The sequence below is a fragment of the Epinephelus fuscoguttatus genome, linkage group LG16 (assembly GCF_011397635.1).
Source record: "Epinephelus fuscoguttatus linkage group LG16, E.fuscoguttatus.final_Chr_v1".
NCBI lineage: Eukaryota > Metazoa > Chordata > Actinopteri > Perciformes > Serranidae > Epinephelus > Epinephelus fuscoguttatus.
Genome location: NC_064767.1, coordinates 23,378,688 through 23,399,943, shown reverse-complemented (window position 1 = coordinate 23,399,943; position 21,256 = coordinate 23,378,688). Strand labels below are relative to the sequence as shown.

Sequence of the window (21,256 nt, the reverse complement as noted above, 5' to 3'; positions counted from 1 at the left end):
CCTGACAATTCTTCTACCACCACCATGGGGTTGACATTTTGGGTTTTTAGTGACAAATTTCTACAACTTTTGAATGGATTGCCATGAAAATTGCTAAATATGATCATGGTCCCTTAAGGGTGAATCCTAATAGTAATGTAGCAGCTGTGGCTCAGGTGGTAGAGTGGTGGAAGATCAGTGGTTCAATTTCTGGGCAAAACACTGAACCCTAGATTTCTCCTGATGGCTGTGCCACCAGTGTGTGAGTGCATGTGAATGTTCCAGCTGAGCAGGCGGCTCCTTGTATGGTAGCCTCGGCCTCCAGTGTGTAAATGTGACGTAGTGTAAAAGCACTTTGAATGGTTGAAAGACGGGAAAGGCACCATAAGTGCAAGCCCATTTTACCGTCCCCTGACTTTTCCTCTTGGGCAGTGGTACTCTCGTGGGCTGCAATTGGGTGCTGGGGGGCCCGTCAACCACTTTCTAATTCACAATGACAAAAAAATTGATTCACACTAGGAATTTCCTCCATAAAAAAGTGTGTAAAAAATAATCAAAATAGAGCTTGTTAGATTAAAAAAAGTGTTCCCTGAACCCCCTGACAGATGTCCAGGGCCTGGCTAATTATTTATATATTAATTCTTAATGTTTGTTTATTAACTGACCCCTGGCCTCCTGTCATTTTGCAAAAGTGGCCCCCAGGCCAAACAAGTTGAGTATCTCTGCTCTAGTACCATCATGATTTAAAACTTTTAACATCCAGTGAAATATCACTGCTTGATGGATTGTACAGGTTGCTGATCCCAGAATATTTTATATCGCACCATCAGGTCTAAATTTTGTTCTTCGTCAATACTGCTGGTTGAACACCCTTCAAACATTCGCCATATCCTCAGCTGGACTTTGTGTTTAGTGCAAGATTAGCAAATGTGATGCATACAAGTTGACTAAGATGTATACAGTAAACATATAGTATTGTCACTGTGAAGACATTAGCATGCTGACATCAGCATTCAGCTTTAGTGCAGCCTCACAGAGCAGCTAGCATGGCTGTAAACTGTAGTTTTATTTCCTCCTCATCTCATGTCCCCCTCTTAAAGTCTCTGTCTCCTGTGTCTCTGTCTGTCATGCTGCTGAACTAATGTAATTTGATGAGCATTAAAGGTCGACATGCTGCTTCACACAGGTTTAATAAAGTAAAAAGCAACTGTTCAGTAATTGGACAATTAAATCAGTAGCTCTTATCTCTTGTATCCATGAGCTGAAGCATTTTTTTCACTGTATATGTGTGTTATTCAGAAGTCTTTCCCACAGTGTCCCTATAGCCTGGTTGTTAGCTGCAGTGTGGAGGGTCAGATCGAAGGTGTGGTCTCCTCTGGGTGGAATGTTTGCAGAGCATCTTGTGTGTAGCTGTGACATACTACATCTTTCTCTCAGTGAGACTCTGCAGATGGTAAAACACAGTCCTGAATGAACATACACTAAAATTGTGTTGCTGTTTTTTAAAGCAATTATAGTCTAAGTTTTTTTAACAGCGCCCACAAAGGTCTTTTTTTCAAATTGTACCAGTGGCTGTGATTGGAGACGTGTAAAACCTCTGCACAGTAAAACTCAAAATACTCTTTCCTGAGAAGTGCGCTGAACAAACCTTTGCTAAAATATAGACTCACTCTTTGACAATACCATTATTATCTTCTGTCTGTAGCTACATAAAAGCCCTTGTATGTTATATTTCCCTCATGTGATGACTCAGTTTACTGGACTAGGTGTAACTGGCCTATGAGGAGAGACAGATCCCCTGGGGACCAAAGGTGGAGTGGAGCTCAGGGGTCAAGCTCCTCAGGGACCCAGAGTGTGTAGTTTGAATGGTCCTCCTGTTCAGCTCAAACACTGGGCCGCCGATGGCACTTTAGAGCGGGATACATCCTCACACCAGGGACTGATAGAGAGACCCGTCTGCAGGAGTCAAGGGACTTTCTTTTTCAGGAATATGTAAGTAATACCTTTCTCTTTCACTTTCCCTTATTTTTTTAAATACATTTTTATATAAATTGGGGTTGTATGTGATGTCAGGTTGCTAATCAAAAGGAGGGTGATGAGGGTTTGATCAGCTGGTTATGTTATCTAGTGATTTGTGTATTGTTTTTCTCTAATTTGGTGAAAAATAAGAATATTTGCATGGACAAATATTTGTTTTGTAGAAAGATAATCTTGTAGAGGTCAAAGAAATTAAAATATTTAGCCGATTAAAAAAACGTTAAAAGGCAATTTCACCAGTTTTGCTTTGCTACACCATTAGGTTAGGTGTAGAAATTTAACAGCACATGTGTCTTTATAGGTTTTTCTTCCTTCAGTCTTTCTAAACCTTTAACATCTCTGCATTTAAATGTATAGTTAGGAACGAGTTTGAATGCATGACTTCAATTTAACAGCCTACTGTACACTCATATATCAGAGGATCTGATTTATTGAATGACTGATTCATATAATTGCTCCACTGCAGGCACTTATAGCCTCTGACTTCAAACATTTGAAAATGCCAGCTTCCAAAGAAATGCTGGTGTTTGCAGCACTCTGTGCCTTCCTGGGACTCACCCAGTGTCAAAAGCTGCCAAGTAAGTTTTAATAATTTTTTTTTTCATCTTATTTGATGACAAAAGCATAATTCTCACTGCATAAAAGTAACACTGGAACATTACCCACACAATTAGCTGGTTCTGTATAGTTGGACTTGTTAAACATGTTGCTGCTATCTTTGCCAACACACTGTGGTTAAAGAGATTTTTAATCTCAGTGAGGTGTTACTTTGTTAAATAAATTTAATAATAACCTACATAAAGGTGGCACGGTGGTGTGGTCCAAAGACATGCAGATTGGGGACTAGGTTAATTGGTGACTCTAAATTGTCCATAGGTGTGAATGTGAGCGTGAATGGTTGTTTGTCTCTATGTGTCAGCCCTGCGATAGTCTGGCGACCTGTCCAGGGTGTACCATGCCTCCAGCCCCCCCTCGACCCTCAAGAGGATGAAGCGGTTAGAAGATGGATGAATGAATGAATGAATGAATAACCTACATAATCTCATACATCACATTTATAATGTGCTATAGTTTAAAGGTTGGATACTGTAATGTGGCACTATGACCAGCAGATGTCAGTGTTTGTCAGTTCACAGTCCATTGTTTGCCTCACAGCAGTCGACCCTGTATTGTATTTCCTGCTTTCAGTGCCTATGTGGACACTTAGAGGTCAAGAGGTCAGCCTGGGGTTAATCTGGGTACATGAACTTTGAAGCCCTGCCATCAAGTCACCCTGTTTATCTAAATAAACCAGTCTCTATCTGAAGTTGTCCTGCTTAAAGATAAAACAGACAGTACTAAGCTATAATAATTCCAGTTGTAATGGGTTTCAATGCTGTCACTTTTACTTAAATATGTATTAGAGCAGTTTTCTGACTTATTTTCTACTTGAGTCATAAAATTTCTAATCATAATCTTTCACCAGCTTTCACTCTTACATTTTATCCTCAGAGGAAACACCACAGCCACGCTGATCTCATTCAAACTGCAGCACAAAGCACCCAGTGTTTAGGATTCAGTAGCCAAAACCACCAATGACAGAAAATAAACAGCCTCTAGGTGTTAATGGGTTTCATAAATTACCTCACTGTACCTGTGAAGTGATGGTGTTATTAATGACAATGACTAATGCAACAATTTAGAAATAAATAAGTGATATTAGCGCTGATGTAAGATCTAGAAGCAGTCCAAGCACCTTTGATGCTGAATCACTGTGACGTCAAACTAAGCTCAGTGTTTGTGCTGTGAGGTTTTGATCTGCTGGAGGAGTTTCGTGTGCCCGAGTCGAGAGGAGTGAGGAGAGTGGACGGCTCTCAACCAGAGGCGGTGGCCTACCGTGTCAACCCCTCTATACATCTACGGAGATCCATGAGGTAAGACAGTAGACTGTATGAGCCCAGTTAATTCCAATGAAGCTGGAAATATGAATAAAGAGTAACTTAATTCCACCTCAAAATCTTGTTTATGCTTCTGACCTGGTTGCAGTGACATAGAAGTGTACTCTAGGGTGTGTCAGTACCATAGACTGTGCAAAACTAATAAACGTAGCAACCATGACATCATTCATGGGCTCATTAAGTCCCATTCTGAAGCCTCAAGTTTGGCAATTTGCCAAACGCCATTTTGGATTTTTCCAGACAGAAGTGACCAAATTTGGACAAGAGGGTGGAGCTGATTTGGCTCTGGTGACACCTTGCAGACAGTCTGTCACACATAGCAGCCTCACCCTTAGTTATGCATAACTTTGAACCCTTACAAATGTAATCAGGTGAATTTCACTCCCCCATACAGTCAGCATAAATTTGATTCTGAGACCAAACGGGGGTCCATGGGGGTCGATAGGGATAGGGATTGACTCACTTCTGGTTCCAGCCTCAAGTGGCCATTCAAGGAATTGCAGGCCTGGGTGTTGCCACTGGGTGTGATATCAGTGATGGGTGTGGTTACAGGTGCAACCAAAGTGCAACAAAACACTGCCTTTCATCCTGGTATTAAGTTACTCTTTAAAGGGACACTTAACACCAGGCAGAAAAGCAGTTTTGCACCTGTAATCCCAACCAGCACTGATGTCACAGGTTGTTGAAGTACACTTGTGCTTCACTACAGCAAGGAAAGCACTGAAAGCACTGGAGGTCTGCAAAAACAAGATTTTCAGATGTAATAAGTTGGTCATGAGTTCTAATAGCACGTCTAGATGCAAATGGCATATTTGATATCTTGAAAGTTAATCTATAATTAGTCACATGATTGGAAATGTATAACAATATACACAAAAAGGTATGAAAAGGTCTCTCTGATGGGCACTGATTGAGTTTTTAGCCATACTACCTGCCTAATTCTGTTATTAGATGGATTGCATTTGCATGCTAACATGCTAATATAAGTTGGTAAACATGGTAATATTACACCTGCTCATCATCAGTATATTAGCATTGTATTGTGAGCATGTCTTCGTGTTAGCGTTTAGCTCAAAGCACCACTTTGGCTCGCAGAACTGCTAGCATGGCTGTAAACTCCTCTTCCTTGAGTTCTCATACCTTGACAATGAAAACAGCATTGCCTTTTGAGTTTGAGTTAAGTAAATATGTGCTTGTTCAAGTTAAAGAAACAAAGAATGGTTGTCTGCTAAATAGTACAAGATCAAAAAAAGGTTTCACAAAGTAACAAAGAAATGTGTCATACGCTAAAGTGGAATTTATGCATAAAATTCAAGGAGCTCTGTTTCTACTTATTCGTGTTCTTATAAAATAAAACCCTTTTGTTCCTACAAAAGCCCTTAATTATGTTTTGTGAGGAAAGCCGCCGGTCTCTGATGATACCCAGATCTCTAAACCTCACTCTTTTGCCACAAGCGATGTGTATCCAGATGGACTTCCTTCCGACTACTCTGTCATCGCAACATTTAAAGTGACCAAGGACACAGCCAGAAAATCCTGGGACCTGTGGCAGGTCAGTGACCCCAAAGGACGAGAGCAAGTCGGCTTGCGTTTCCAGGGTGACACACGTTCTTTAGACTTCTTCTACACCAGCCCCCATGGGAGCCAGATGCTGAGGACCTTCCACGGTGTGGAAAAGTTGTTTGACGGAGAGTGGCACAAGTTGGCGCTGAGTGTGAAGGGCAGCCAGGTGAAGCTGCTGATAGACTGTGAAGAGGTCAGCGTGGAGTCCATTGATGAGCCAAGGCCAGTCATCCACCGAGGGTACACCTCCATCGTCAAGCGGGCCGCAGGAGATCGCTCTGTGTCTGTATGTTCACAGCTCTGATTCTCATACATTTCAACTTCCTTTGATTTTGGATTCAACTTTAATGTCTCTTATTGTCCCCTTTCCAGGTGGACCTCCAGCAGATGGAGGTGTCATGTGACCCAGAGCAGGCTTACTCAGAGGGCTGCTGCGAGCTCTCCAGTGTGGTGAGTCACCTCCCATTTAACATAGTTTCACTCTCTCCCATGGAGTGTGTGATTACAATACTTGCCTTTCTGTCCATGGCAGTGTGGTGGGTACGCAGAGATCGGCCTAACAGCTGGAAGAGCGTCTTGCAAATGTATGCATGGACAACCAGGCGTTCAGGGACCTCCAGGGCCACAGGTTAATGCACCTATAAATCAGTAAAACACTGATAAGACAAGTTGAATCTGTGTTTACACATTTTTCTATTCCTCTGCAGGGTCACAGAGGGCTTCCAGGAAAAGCCGGAGACCCAGGAAGACAAGGAAACTGGGTAAATAAATATACAATACGTCTCTCGGTCATGCAGATATTCAACCTTGTGAAACAGTGGATGAATGGTGTTTACTTGGTGTATTCTTAGCGTTAGCAGCCTCCACTTCCTCTCATTGCAGCACAGTCTCCGGAAGAAAATGTTGGCATTCTACATCTCTGCAAATCACTGATAAGTTACATTTGCTTGTTTCAAATGCTTCTAAAGTTATATTATATATGAGCTCCCTCTGTCATCTGGGGGTGGAGGGAATAGCGGATGGCGTGTCACCCAGGTGAGAAGCCTGCTGAGCTGCAGACAACTGTTTAAGGCCAACAAAAAACAAAATCCATTGTGATTTAGTGACCTGTTACTGTTTTAGAAGCGACTTTTAAGTCCCCAAATGTGGATGTTCTGTGGTGATCCACAGACAAGGATAGTGCCATGAAAAGCAGCTGTTTTTTACCAAGACATCCCTGCTAATCCTGCTAGGATTGTGCTCCCAATACTTGGTATTTTGAGCCCAAACATGATCTTTTCCTAACCAAAACCAAGTGTTTTTTGTGTCTAAATCTAACCACACTTTAACCCAAAGTATCAGGTATCCACTACAACATAATGAGCAAATGTGACATATCCATGGTTCCCAGAAATGTACAATGCCAACATCTTTTTCTGCAGATTGGGTTGCTTGCTGTACATTAAAGAGTTAAACTGAAGCGTGGGTGAGTGACATTGTAAAACTTTTATTCGTGAGACAGCAGTGAAGCTGTGGAAAATGGCAACAGGAGTACAACTGAGACACGACAGGATGGAAACAGATCTGGAAGCAGAAGTGCTTAGCGATAGTAAACATAGAGGCTCCTTTCATAGTTTTGAAAACTTGTGTCTGCTTTGCAAAAGATCTAAGAGGAAGCCAAGACAAACACGAACCAATACGGATGTGACAATAAATTTGTTTTCATCGCTCTGAAATAGCCATTTGCTTCTCAAAACACAGGCCCTGTTTAGAATATAGGATTTAACTCAAACTGGCAAGAGATCACAGGATCTCTAATGGTTTTGCTTTTCCATTTGAGAGACACTGAGCCAAATGTAATGAATCCCACACACACAGGAAAACCAGGCCGTTGAGCAATACCCTCCAAGTGACTGGTAATGAGTGGCATTAGTGTGCCTAACTGTTGTGTGAAACCTGTCTCTTAAAACACTTTTATTTTTGTGGACAAGGCTGATTAATTCCCCACGGGAAGAGAAGAGGTTTGAGAAAATGATAATGAACAAAGTATTGTGCTGCAGGAGCCAGTTACACACGCATCAATGAATGAACACTCACATTTGTATCGTTCAGGGAGCTGCAGACGTGATTATTTCCACTTTAAATTTATGACTTGTTAATCTCTTTCATGCTTAGCAGTCGGTGTTACGTCGAAGCAGATCTGAGAATCTTTTAAAAACAGTCCGGAGAACATGTGTTTAAAGATGGAGGATTATTTTTTTTATACATGATCGTTTGACATTTAACATGCCCTTTGCACTCAAGGAAATCCCCCATGCTGCCTGAGCAAACACATGTACGCCTCCAGACCCACGTACATTCAAAGCACATTTCCAGAGTTCTACGTGCTACATATTCATGTCCTGCGTTGCAGCTGTAGCTCATCTGGGAATAAACATCTGTCTTGTGTAACTCGTTAGAGTTTTGACCTCCTGCCAGCTTGTGAATCACGGAGCCCCAACATGTTTATCTCCTCCCCTGCTGGCATCAGTGGAGGGCATTTCCTGGCACAGATATATGAACTGTCCATCTCAGGTGGTGGGTGGTCTTGTGCTTCTCGGAGCTATACCGCCTAAGAAACGTCGTAAAATTCACGGTCGTGCCTCTCGCCGCACTGTCGGCCATCTCTGAGGTTAACCTTAGCCCAGCTGACTCTGCGTAAAGTTAGGTGAGATGGTCACATAAACTGACAACACAAAGGCATCCTGGAACTTGTTTGTTGACTCAGTAAAATACAGCCAAGTGGAAAACACTTTTCCTTCTACTACTGAGGAAGTCAGCATCTGTGCAAACAATACGGCTCCATTTTGTTGTCTTTATGACTAATGTTTCCTAAATCCGGCTGAACATGCTTGTATATATTTTCCGCTAATGTGAGTGTGCCCAAAACTTATACCATGTTCACACTTTAAACCTAACTTTCCTCACTTTGACACTATTTGTAGAGCTTACGTCAAAGGGATAGTCTGATCGTTTTCTTGCAGAGAGTTTGATGAGACTGTTGGTAACACTACCATATTTGTGCTGGCTAACAGCCAGGAGATTGTTAGCATTAGCTTAGCATGAAGAGTGGAAACAGGAAAGAATATCAAGCCTAGTTGCCTGGGTCCCGACCATGTACTGTAAAGTGATCGACGTAGCTTGTGACATCACCCATATGTTTGTGGACCCTCATTTTAAGACAAGAGGGTAGAGCTGTGGAGAAGAGAGGGCTGGATCTGACTTAATTATAGGCAACTCTAAGCCTTTATTAAAAAGTAAACAGGTGCTATATACAATTTCTCCCCTGGTACAATTGTCATGTAGAGACCAAGACTGTTTTTTGTACCAGGCTGTTAAGATCGTCATTTTAACATGGGGGTCAATGAGTATTGACTGGCTTCTGGAGCCAGCCTCAAGTGGCCGTTATAGGAACTGCAGTTTTTGGCATTTCTGCATTAGCTTCACTTTTCAACGCAGGAAGTTACCGCTTGATCCAGACCTTGGAATCTGTCCACTCCACCAAGTCGACCTATTCATCTGGCATCACGACATGAAACAGTGGTTTGATTTGATGAGCACTACAGGGGGACTAACAATTAGCCAGTCAGTGCCATGCGTGGGACTAATGCCATTGTTAAACTGTTGTTGAGCATTGTGAAGCTGTGTGATGGAGCTAATGAGGAGTAATACAGAAAGACAGTGGCTGCTATAGAGGCAGGTCTAAATCGACATGTCCCTTCAATAGGGCTGGGCAATATATCGATATTGTACCGAAATGGTGATACGAGACTATCGTATTAGAATTTGGAAATAGTAATATCATAAGTGTTGTCTTTTCTTGAAAGGCTACTTTACAGTAAAATAATGTAATTTTGTAAACTTATCCAACTGTTCTAGCTGTCCTGATATATTATATCCACATTACTGATGATTATTTACCAGAAATCTCACTGTGTAGTTGTTTTGTGAAAGCTCCAATAGTCAACCCTGCAATATCACTGCAATATTGATATTGAGGTATTAGTTCAAAGATACTGCAATATTTAATTTTCTCAATATTATTCAGAAAAACTTCTCAATATCGCCTGGCATTGTAGTGTGTTTTTACTCCACTCTACCCTTACAACCCCAGCAAAACTAGCAAGTTGGCATGACTACACATCAGTATAGACTTAAAATGCTGTTAGATTCAGGCACTTACTTTGGTCTCTAGTGGCTCCAAAGTTGACAGATTAACATGTAGTATCTCATTTTTTTGTTTTATACTTGAACTTTAGAGCAGCTGATTTTGCTACCATTGGACAACTGTTTCCTCCTGCTTCCAGTCTTTATGCTTACCGAAGATAATCTGTCCTGGCCTGAGTTCTACATTTACCCTTCAAGCATGACAGGGCTTCTCTCATGTCTTTATCCCCTGTCTGTCTTATCACGAACACTGCAGAAAAGCCATCATCTAATATCTCAGTGTTCAACTAAGGAGCCAATGCTGTCATGTCAAAACAGTTTCTCCATGTGATGCATCCAAAGTTTAATCTCCCAGAAGTCGTTAGTGTCAACTTTCTCTGTGGAAACACTCGCTACCGTTTACATTTTACGCTCTGTTTCTCAGGCTGGTTGGTTTACAAACAAATAGCTGCAGTCTTGCTTGTGATTGACTCAAACTTGTCTTGTAGGGAATCCGAGGAAACACAGGAGCATATGGCAACATTGGTGAGACAGGCCCAAAGGTAAGATCTACTACACGCTCCCATCAGGGTTACACTTCAGTTTGGCTCCTTCTCAAAACACATTAATGAAACCTCACGCGTGTCCTCAGGGTGAAGAGGGAATCAAAGGCGAGAAAGGAATGAGAGGACTCTGGGGCCAAGTGGTAATTTATCACACTCAGATTAATCATTTTCTTTACCCCTGAAATGATGCAAATCTGGATTATTGACATGTTGTGTTAACAGGGAGACAGAGGTCCTAAGGGGCTGAAAGGATTAAAGGGGGCAGCGGGCTTCAAGGTAAACTCTTACGCCGGGTTCAGGCTTTAATTTGACTTTAATTTGGCAGCCAGCTAATGAAGTTGCAGACTTTTCATTGGATTTCTGTGCAGTTTGCTCTTAAAGTTGTAAGACTTTATAGATAACACTTAATGTGGATGTTGTTAAAGGGAGTTCGTGGACCACCTGGAGATATTGGAGAGACTGGGAAACTAGGCGAAATTGTAAGTTAACCTTTCAGACACTGTAATAAACCCTTTTTTGCAATGTAATTATTGTATTACTAACATTTTGGCCTCCTTGAAGGGTACTAAAGGCGAAATAGGATATGAAGGGATTCCGGGATTTCAAGGAGTTAAGGTATTCATGTTCCCTTCCTTTCTCCATCTTATTTTAAATCTGTATATTATGATTTAACTCCATCGTGCTTTTATTTTTAAGGGAGAAAAAGGAACCTCTGGTGTAGCAGGGCGTGCTGGGCCCAGAGGAAAGCAGGTGGGTCGTTGTGGGATTCCCTTTTCCATAATCCATGATGAGACGCTCTTAATTCTTTGTCCGCTATACCTTTGAAATCCCCTCATGTGAGCGTGGAGGCCAGTGAATCATTTTTAATGTGGTAAAACAGTGGAATACAGCTATGTTTTTGGCATATGTGCTGTCTCCATAAACAACATTAGTTCATGTGGCTGGATTTTGGCTGCGATCTGAGGGCCTGAACTGTATCAACATAAGCTGGTGAGTCACTGAAAGAGAAGCCCCAACCGCAACGATAACCTACTCTATTGTTTACGAAGGAAGGCTCCCTGCATCAGCATGTTGCTGCAATCCTGGGATATAATGTATAACTTATGTTGCTTCCAATGATGATCTGACAGGGTATTGTGGGAGATCCTGGAGAGACGGGAACTCCTGGAGAGAAGGGGATGCCTGTATGTATCACACATTCATCACAGTCTCTTTTGTTTGTTTTAATTTACACAGACATCACAAATATTTAAAGCTGCTTTATTTTGAAATTATTTTGAACTTTTTTGTCTGTACTTGTGAAAACTAGGGGATCCAAGGACCTGTGGGCAGAGCTGGCACCATCGGACCGAAGGTGATTAACTGCTGACACGCCTGAGTGCTCGCTTACATTCCCCAAAATCATGTGTCTGTCTTATAATAATGATATCGTTTTCCTAGGGCATTATTGGAGATCCGGGCTTGCCTGGCAGAGACGGTGATCCAGGAATAGAGGTATTATATTCTGCTGATGATAATATCTTAATGAAGAACCAGTGCAGTTGTGTTATTATGAGTGTCGTCTATTCCTCACAGGCTTATCAAGGGCCACAGGGTCTCAGTGGAAGACTCGGGAGAAGTGGAGCAAAGGTAACCCCCTGATCTTGTGTGTTTCTTTGTAAATATATGCACAATTGAGTTGTTTTTGGCAGATTCATTTGTTGTGGTTTGGGGCTTTTACAGGGAGAGAAAGGCCAACTTGGGCCAGCGGGAGAAATGGGTCCCCAAGGCCAAACTGTAAGTCACTTTTTCAGAGGACACACACATAATACATTTTCTATGTAAAGTAGTTTGCCATCTTAAAGGAAAACGACAAAGAATAAAGCCGTCCCTTAGGTCGGTTTAATAAATGTTTTATTCTCGAGGGCCCAAGAGGTTACAAGGGTTCTGCAGGGAAGCCAGGAAGACCTGGATTTATCGGCCCGCCGGGACCTACTGTAAGCACTCCAGATGAATTTTCTGTACTCCTCCAAACACTAGTTCATTTTCCTCAGGCCATTAAACCATGTCATCTCTTCACAGGGACACGTGGGTGTGCCTGGAAAACCAGGGTCCAAGGTAATACATCCTCATCCATTACCCATTAGAAATAAAAGATGACGGCAAAATACCATTTAATGCCACAATTAGCTATTCAAGAAATATTTAGTGATTCATGAGCTGAATGCTCAGGATCTGTAGATGTTTTCTGGTAGAAAAAAAAATCCCAGACTGTCAAAAGCTGTATAATGTCCAACCTGAGGCCCTGAAATTACTTTCAGCATTGCTGTGTGGATTTGATAGAAGCTCTAATTTATCAGCGAATGAATCATCAATCTGTTCATGCATCAGGGCACCTGTGGAATTCTGATATTTGCAAGCTTCTAAATACTGGTTATTTTTCATCTGCCTCGTGCAGGGTGACACAGGAATCCAGGGAATTCAAGGAGTTAAAGGTGGACAGGTACTGCCTGAAATATTTTATCCTCTGCTCCTCATTGCAGCTGCTTTTTTCTGTGGCGATCCCTTACATTAACATAAATGTTTCTCTTGTTTTTTAAAGGGGGAAAAAGGAGTTAAGGGCCCCAAAGGAAAGGTGAGCTATGATTCAGTTGTTAGAGCTTTACTGATAAATACAATAATGTTTCCAACACATACCAGCACTCAAAAGTCTTGGTACACCCTGTTTACTTTCCTCAGCAAATTGATATGTTTCTGACTGAATTCAATAAGTCCAATCCTCTGATTTAAAGGTCCAGTGTGTAGGATTAAGTGGCATCTAGCAGTGAGGTAACAGAACTGAAAATTCTCCCATGTGCCAAGCATGTAGGAGAGCTACAGTGGCTAACATGCAAATGCAGATGACCCTGAGTCAGTGGTTTTTCCATATGGGCCACTGTACAAACCATGGCGCACTCTCTAACAGAGGACCTGCTCCGTATGTAGATATAAATGACTCATTCTAAGGTAACAAAAACACATTTATTTTTTTTTCTTTACTGACGTAGTTATGAATATTACGTACTGTTTCTATAGACGCTCCTAAATCCTACACACTGGACCTTTTAAAGATAATTTGTAACTTGGCTGTAATGATTTGGGTCACTAAATAGAGCAGTCATACCAGACTATCAACATTTTATGCTACAGTATCACATTCTCAGTCTGAATGAACTAATAAATGAAGAAATGAAACCGGTATTGCCTTAAGGGGAATTTGCCCTGCACAACTGAGCATAACAGAAAATCAATAAAACATATTACCAACATAAGCACAAAAAAACCCCAAAATGCGATAAAATCAGTAGGGAAATTAAAAAAGGACATCAAGTTCAGGATTCCAATTCCAGACCATGTGAGCTTGGTAAGCAGCAAAATGCTTTGTGGGACAAATAATGTGATGCTTCTTTTAGTCCTTATCTTGGACATGTTGTACTTACACCCTGAAGGTAGGAGTGCATATTCAGACCACAGAGTGTGCAGTGACTCTGCTATGATCTTGTGAGCTAGATTCATGGTGTACTAGTCTGTCATGTGAGTAAAGCTCCTTTCCCACTGCACAAAAAAAACGCTAACATCTGGCTTTTTAATGCAATGGGAAAGGCTTTAATTGGCATTCACTACCGGGTCAAATAACTCTGCATAGTCACGGGTATTTATCGTCTTTGGCTCCGATTGGCATTGATGGAAACAAAACACCCAGGTGAAAGCACTAATTTGAACCACTTTACCTGCAAGATGCAATGATAAGCCACCACAAAATACCCTTCACCTCCGCCTAACCAAGGCTCAAACATCGTTCCAAATTAGTCTGCACTTAGATTAAAAGAGAGACTAAGTATAAAAAAAGAAAGCACTGTCAAGTTGTCACAGGCCTCCATGCTCCTCGCTGCTCTTTATCTGTTCTTCAGCCTGTCTGTGTCATTGAACGTGACACACCAAAAAATAGAATATTAACAAAAAACCCACACAGAAAGGCATACTCATCTGCTGCGGAGCTGAATACGCAGCGCTGATCTGCTGCCAATGGGAAAGGAGTCATTTGCCAATGTTCAGTGGGTTTACCCTTGTTTAAAAAACCCACATACACACACTAATTTTGATGGAAAAGGGGTATAATACTGCACATTTGGTTTCCCAGTTATCTTTCCTCCCACTCTAACATCCCCGTTCAATTTGTATTTGTTTTGCACAGACCCTCCCAACACTAAATACGAAAGGTCAATATGATCTAGATGAAGGTCTTGTAAAACAGCATAGATTTGCTCTCCTCTGGAAACCACCACATGTGCTTACAATCTCAAAGTGGATTAATACTTACATTGAGGTAATTAATATGGAGCCTACTCATGGCGCCAATGGCAAGACTATCTCTTCCTGGGCAGAGACACTAACTCATGTGGAATGATTACAAATTACCTGTGAGTAAAGATAATGAACTAGCCAACAACTGTTTGCTTTTATTTATGTTTGCTTTGTTTTGTGGTTATTTTACACTCATTAATGTTGATGGTGAGTGACAGTGTTAAAGAGACAGTCACTCAGCATCACAGACTGATATGCTATTGCCTTTATCTCACAATTTACAGCCATGACTATAAATCTGAAAGAAGATAAAGACTCAGAAAGTGTAATTCTGAATCTCTTTTTTGTGCTTTATATATGAGTAAACACCAGTTACAATGTAACTCTTGGATAATATAATACATGCTGCATGAGTGTGAAAATCAAAAAAAAGCATTTGACCCCAAAAAGCACAGCTCTGTCCACATTAAAACGTCTAGGTTTCCTTAAAAAATAGATGTCACTGGGTTTTGCAAACTGAATAGTGAAATAACATTCCAAACATATTTGAAGCATCTGTAGATGTGATAAAAGCGGTAACACCCACAATTGTACCAAAATGAATATTGCACATTTCCCAAATGTTCTCTGCCAGATATGATTTGTTTTATGTGAACATTTACCTTTTCTTCCACTGCAAGTTTTGTATTTTTCATTTCTTTTTCTTTTCACATTTTTTAAAAGTACTTCCATTTTGCATGTCTACTAATATTTGCCTTTGAGAGTGTATAACTTGCTACTTTGCCTAACTGTATGTGACTGTCGGCTACTATGTTTTACTATTCACATGACATAATAAGCATTTCAAGCCGTTTCTGCTTTCAATTAAAGTTTGTGTCCATGCTGAACTCATTTCTCATTGTCCTCTGATGGACACACTGGCTCTGTCCTGCTGATGCTGTTAACCTGCTCTGTAGGTTGGAGACAGGGGTGCGCAGGGTCCTCAGGGAGGACGGGGGAAGCGTGGCCCCGTAGGCCCACCTGGACGTGCAGGCCCTGTCGGAGTCAAGGGGATCCGAGGTGAAGGAGGACCAGATGGCTTTCAGGGGCCCCCGGGGCCACCGGTAAGTAAAATACAAGCCTCTGGCTTTTTTTTTGGCTGATAGAACACACATTACACAGTTGCAGCATAGTAGTGCTGCTCTCCAGTCTCTACTATAATTGACACTTCATTTATCTGTGAATGATGGCACAGAAACAGCAGAGTAATCACTTGCACCAGCAGTTACACTGGCACACACACAGTGTTTGCTAACAGCTCTGGTGTCAAGAACACATTTAAAGAGTTTCACATTAGCCCGTAGTTATAAGTGACTCACAGCAAGGGTTTCATTTAGTGTGGCTATAAATCCATAATGAGCCTAAGGAAATATTGTTGGCTTCATTTCTTCATTGCATTTCCTCTGAGAGGCAGCCATTGCTTCAGCATGCCCCGTCCTGTAATATTCCTCATTACATGTCCCACAGTTGGGTCCCTTCCAGTGATGGATGTGGTAATGATTTGTTACGCAGGGCCCAACCTTGCCTGCCCAACATGTGATCGAGGTTTGTCAGAAAGTGGTCCTGGAGCAGATGTCCACCTTTGCCAACTCAGTGAAGAGGACGTGTGCTGCAGTTTGTCCTCTATATGGGGACGTGCCCATGGGTGCCCCTGGTCCTCCCGGACAGAAAGGACCCCCTGGACCTCCTGTGAGTTTTACAGTTTGGGTGTTAATTGTTCACAGTGTCACCTCGCCTCCTGTTGACCTTTACATCAGACACACTGCCGGAGCGCTGTACAGTCTCCATACATTGTTCGCCTTTGTCTCCCTGGCTGAGTAAAATGCAAACACATTGTGAGGGTCTGGACTGGACTAAGAGAGCTGAAGTATTTGGCAGAAAAGCTTGGAATGAAAACATTACGATTTTCCACGTCTCCATGCGGACAAATAAGGAGTCACAGACTAGACACTTGGTCTGTGTTGAATGGTTTTTGGAGAGTATCAAGGCTGTCGTTGGATTGGAAAGCCTTTTCCACATTATTATGCAGAACTGATACATGTTCCACAACTTCTTTAATCACAATGACTCTCTGGTTGATAAATGCTCTTGAAGCCATGACTATATAAAAATATTCCACTCTATTAGATTATGACCGGTAAGCCTCATGTTGTGGCGTTTAATGCCAAACCAAGAACAGTGATGTACCAGTACTGTACAGTGTTTTCCCAACAAAGTCTTACATAATCTTCAAATAAATCTTAGTTTCTGTGCAGGTCAGAGGTGAGTGGAACGTTAATTCATGACTTGAAACGAACACCTGAGAAGAAAACACACTGCAAGGTTTATACATAAAACACACAAAAGATTAATGATGTGTTTTCCTATTGATGATGTTGTCAGGGTGACCCTGGTAATGATGGTGTTGATGGAGAAGCTGGCCTGCCGGGATTCTTTGGAGAAGCCGGGGAACTGGGCCGAAAAGGAGAAACAGGTGTGAAAAACAAACCTGACAGATTATATTTATGCATGTGATGAACACCAAAACTATAATTCACCAGTGCTTGTTTTGGGATGCACCAGTTCTGGTAAAAAAGAAATGAAATCTTTTGCTGAAACCTGCATTAATTGATTTTTCTAGGCCTCTTAGGGGCAAAATAACAAGCTGCAACCAAATCACTAACAAAGCTGAGCACACAGTTGCTTATTTACACATCCAGCAGACATGCATTGACATTACTATTCATTTTAAGTTGTTTTTCTGGATACCTGATGAATTAGGTCCCAAATTCACTTGTACTGTTTTTGCCGAAATACTCTGCTATGTTCACCAGCTAGTTGCTAACTTCTGTTAGCAGGTAGAGTACACAAAAAACAGAAGCATCCTGAGAGTGGTGTCAGTGAACTAAAACAGTGAATTAAAGGGACAGTTCACCCCCATATCAAAAATACATATTTTTCCTCTTACCTGTAGTGCTATTTATCAGTCTAGATTGTTTTGGTGTGAGTTGCCGAGTGTTGGAGATATCTGCCGTAGAGATGTCTGCCTTCTCTCTAATATAATGGAACTAGATGGCACTCAGCTTGTGGTGCTCAAAGTACCAAAAAAAATTCATGCGAAAAACTCAGCAGCAATGTCTCTTTCCAGAAATCATGACCCAGTTACTCAAGATAATCCACAGACCTTGTTGTGAGCAGTTCATTTAGGAACTATTTTCTCTCTACCCAACTATACCCACCAACCATATCGCAATGCAAAAAGAAGTGCAGATCTGTCATATAGTTCCATTAGATTCAATATTCAATGATTTTTGAGGTGAACTGTCCCTTTAAAAGGTGCTAAAATGCCCAGTAGCGCTGAAAGGGACTGCAGAGTTGGATGATAATGCCCTGTAGGATAGATAGATGGATAGATAGATAGACTGAGTGAGCCTAAGTAGCAGCACAATCAATGCTCTATTCTGAGTAAAGGTCCAGCATTAAAAATAAATTTCGTGGAGTAAAATTACAATATTTCTCCTGTGATGTGATGGAGCAGAGGGCTCGTCAAGTCAGACTCACTTGCTTCAAGGCCCTTTTAAAGTTGCACGTTCAGACAAAATGTTCTTCTTCTTTCCACCACTGGAAAGAACACACTCAACTACCTTTCATCATGAACCGCACTGTAAGAAAACTGCCGAATCAAACTACTGTGAAACTCGTAGATGAACGTGTACATTCTCTAATTTATGGTCAGAGGCCCGACCATGATGTCACACTCATGCCACATTCCCGTGCCAGGCCAATGAAATCGAAGAATATTTACAAGGTGTTTTAAACGTTTATTTAACAATGATCTCAGTAACACATATGGTCTTTAATCAACATGTACAGCCTGTTCTTGAGTGGAGCTCACTCCTGTGGGAATGGCATTTCGGTCTGTCTGCAGTCGAGACCAATGTGTGTGTCTGTGTCTGGCTGGCAGGTGACCGAGGAGAGCAAGGTGATAAAGGACCAAAAGGTTACGGCCTACCTGGCTACTTTGGAGACCAGGGACCAAAGGGTAAATTAATCTTGGAATACTTAATATTGTTTGATCACTTGGTTAAAATTAGGCACTAATAGACGTCCACATCTGGGTGTCATTTTCCAAACTATATTCAGCTGAGTCCGTGCCTCATATCCAAGGAAAGGGGAGAGGAGATGTGTTACTGTAAGAAGAGTGTATTATTTGCCAGAAAAGAAACTATTTGTCTCTGTAAATGCTCTGTTCTTGGAATCTGTGAAGCAGTCTTAGTCAGCTAACTGAGCAGACTGAGAGGCCTGAAGACTAAACAACATTTTTGTCTTAATCGCAGGTCAACGTGGACGTCCCAGCCGAGCCTTTCATGGTCAGCCAGGGAAGCAGGGTGAGAGGGGACACGTGGGCAGGCCTGGACTCAGGGGCCACGCAGGTCTCAGAGGACCTCCAGGTGTTTGTGTCACCTCTGGGTGTGCTCAGCTGAACTCCACCAGTGGGACTCCTCAGCCTGCACCGCGGAGGTTGAGGAATCGCCCATAGCGGGAAAAAAGGAGGCTGTGTGGACGGTGAATTGAATATTGAGCTTAAAGGAGGAAAACACGGTAGATTGTTTTTGTTAATATGTGTTTGTTCAAATAAATTGAAATTTTCATGTAAATATGCAACCCAATTGGAACCTGAACTGAACTTCTGGGAAGACAAAGACAGCACCTCTGTGATTAACAAACAAAATATATTTGTAAAAAACAACGGTCTTCATTTGAAAGTTTTATTTAAACAGATTTCACAAGTCTGAGTTGTCTTCAAACATCTGTTCTTTATAATAAAAATCCAAAATTTATACTGATGTTTTTTAGACCATTGTGTAAAAGCCTGATTACCTCCCCCAAGGAGGTTATGTTTTCTGTACAGTTTGTTTGTTTGTCAGCAGGATCTGGCCTGTTTTATAGTGGTGGAGGAGCAGCTCCCTGCTCATCTCTCAGCTCAAATCCGCCAAGTGACACATTTTCACTGGCTCTAGGGCAGTTGCTAGAACTAAACATTGTACTTCCTCATATTTGAATGCCTGCCACCGGGATACAGAGTATAGAAGCGGATCAAGAGAGAGACCCGCTCCTCTCTTGAATTTATACCAAACTCAGTTCAAACTGTAAAACTAGGCATCACTGATCAAACACAAGCCGAGATTCTGTTATATTGCTGTTTATTTTATATACAAATGTCTTCAGAAGAATATTTTAGTGCACTGTTTGGCTGTAAAACAAGAATTTGCGAACAGAAAGTGGGTTTCATTCTGTTTCCTGTATTGTCAAAACTGAGGCTTAAAATAATGAGATCAAACTGTAAAAATTAGCAGAACCGATCAAACAAGATTCTTTTACAACACTGGCTATTTCTCGCCTAAAATGATTAAAAAAACATATTTTGCTTACCGAACTGTAATTTGAGATTGTTTGTTACAAGCCAGGCGTCCTGGTCAAAATGGGCAAGCTCCAAATATGTTACCCACCAGAGAGAATGTTTACTGGTCCAGTGTGGTGCAGTGTGGTGCAGTGCGGCGCAGTGCATGCTGTAGTTGAAGATTTTCTACCTCTTGAGACCAAACGAATGCCACAGACCTTTTTCTCTGTTTTCTCTGGTCATATAACAACAATTTTAAAAGTATTTGCATCTTTTGAGTGCATAGAAAGACATTTTCTATGAAGAGACCATCTTTCCAGCAGTGAAATACTTCTTTAAGTATGTTTACATTCAAATTCATCATAATTTGGATGTGATACAGTGGTGATATTGTTGTGTTAAGGAACAGCAATGAATCCGGCCTCTGGGTTGGGAGAGGATTTTAGTTTAGCAGTCACATCCTGTTTTGCAGTATCATGTGATGCATATTTGCCAAAAAACACTTCATTCCACTTACAACCATTACCATTAGAATCACTGTAAAATGCCAAATGCATTTCTCTGACTGCCACAAAGACCCCAAAATGACTTCAGAATGTAATCCATTCAGTACGATAGAATAGCCAGAAAGTTATTTTGCATTTTTGATCAGAAAAAAATGATCAGGAGACTGTACTCCTCCAAAATACAACCACATACTGTATGTTGTTTGCACAAGCAGCTTATTGCAACCCATGTTTACCTTTCTTGCTAGGCAGCAAGCTGTAGCTGTAGTAATTATGACAGGAAAGAAGAAGTAGGAGGATAATGTAGTACAAAGAGCGAGAAAGTCTGCATAGGAAGGAATTATGGGTTAATGGGTGGCTTAAAGAACACAGGACTTTCAAACAGGAGACTGCTGTTTGTGTCCCGTGTGAAACCAAAATTCAGTGTTCAGTTATTTCAACTACTTTTAACCCAAATCATGATCTTTTTTCTAAACCTAGCCACGTAGTTTTGGTGCAACTGCAACGACTTCAACAATTTCACAACACGTGTTTAAAACTGTGACTTCAAGGGTCATAAACAAGCTGCTCAGTCATTTAAGCATGATACCAGTGGGGGCACAACTTTAGGAAATACTTCTGTGAGTCGTATTAGAGGCTAGGAAAAATGGCTTATGTGGTTGTGTAAGTTGGAGGACTTGTTGGAGTGAAAAAACCTCTAATGTGCATGTTCTCAAACAATATGAAAGGCTGACACAAGTTTTACACTGCCATTTTTTTAAT

At 41.4% G+C, this 21,256-nt stretch overlaps 1 protein-coding gene across 1 annotated transcript; it reads left to right on the top strand.

The window, feature by feature from the left end:
- The first annotated feature begins 1,910 nt into the window (after positions 1–1,910).
- Positions 1,911–19,468, top strand: zmp:0000000760 (collagen alpha-1(IX) chain). Its single transcript, XM_049600513.1, has 27 exons — positions 1,911–1,971; positions 2,483–2,594; positions 3,806–3,929; positions 5,409–5,802; positions 5,889–5,966; positions 6,049–6,144; positions 6,224–6,277; positions 10,190–10,243; positions 10,333–10,386; positions 10,469–10,522; positions 10,672–10,725; positions 10,808–10,861; positions 10,943–10,996; positions 11,377–11,430; positions 11,556–11,600; positions 11,687–11,740; positions 11,822–11,875; positions 11,969–12,022; positions 12,151–12,222; positions 12,308–12,343; positions 12,684–12,728; positions 12,828–12,860; positions 15,526–15,672; positions 16,121–16,297; positions 16,991–17,081; positions 18,552–18,629; positions 18,925–19,468. Exons 2-27 carry the CDS (start codon positions 2,516–2,518, stop codon positions 19,125–19,127), a joined length of 2,292 nt encoding a protein of 763 aa, XP_049456470.1. The 5' UTR covers positions 1,911–1,971; positions 2,483–2,515; the 3' UTR covers positions 19,128–19,468.
- Positions 19,469–21,256: the final 1,788 nt, after the last annotated feature.

Excerpts from the sequence above, each read along its gene's own strand:
- zmp:0000000760 (XM_049600513.1), top strand. The coding sequence starts at position 2,516 with ATGCCAGCTTCCAAAGAAATGCTGGTGTTTGCAGCACTCTGTGCCTTC. Across the intron at positions 12,861-15,525 it reads TTAAGGGCCCCAAAGGAAAG|GTTGGAGACAGGGGTGCGCA; the intron begins GTGAGCTATGAT and ends CCTGCTCTGTAG. Across the intron at positions 15,673-16,120 it reads AGGGGCCCCCGGGGCCACCG|GGCCCAACCTTGCCTGCCCA; the intron begins GTAAGTAAAATA and ends TTTGTTACGCAG.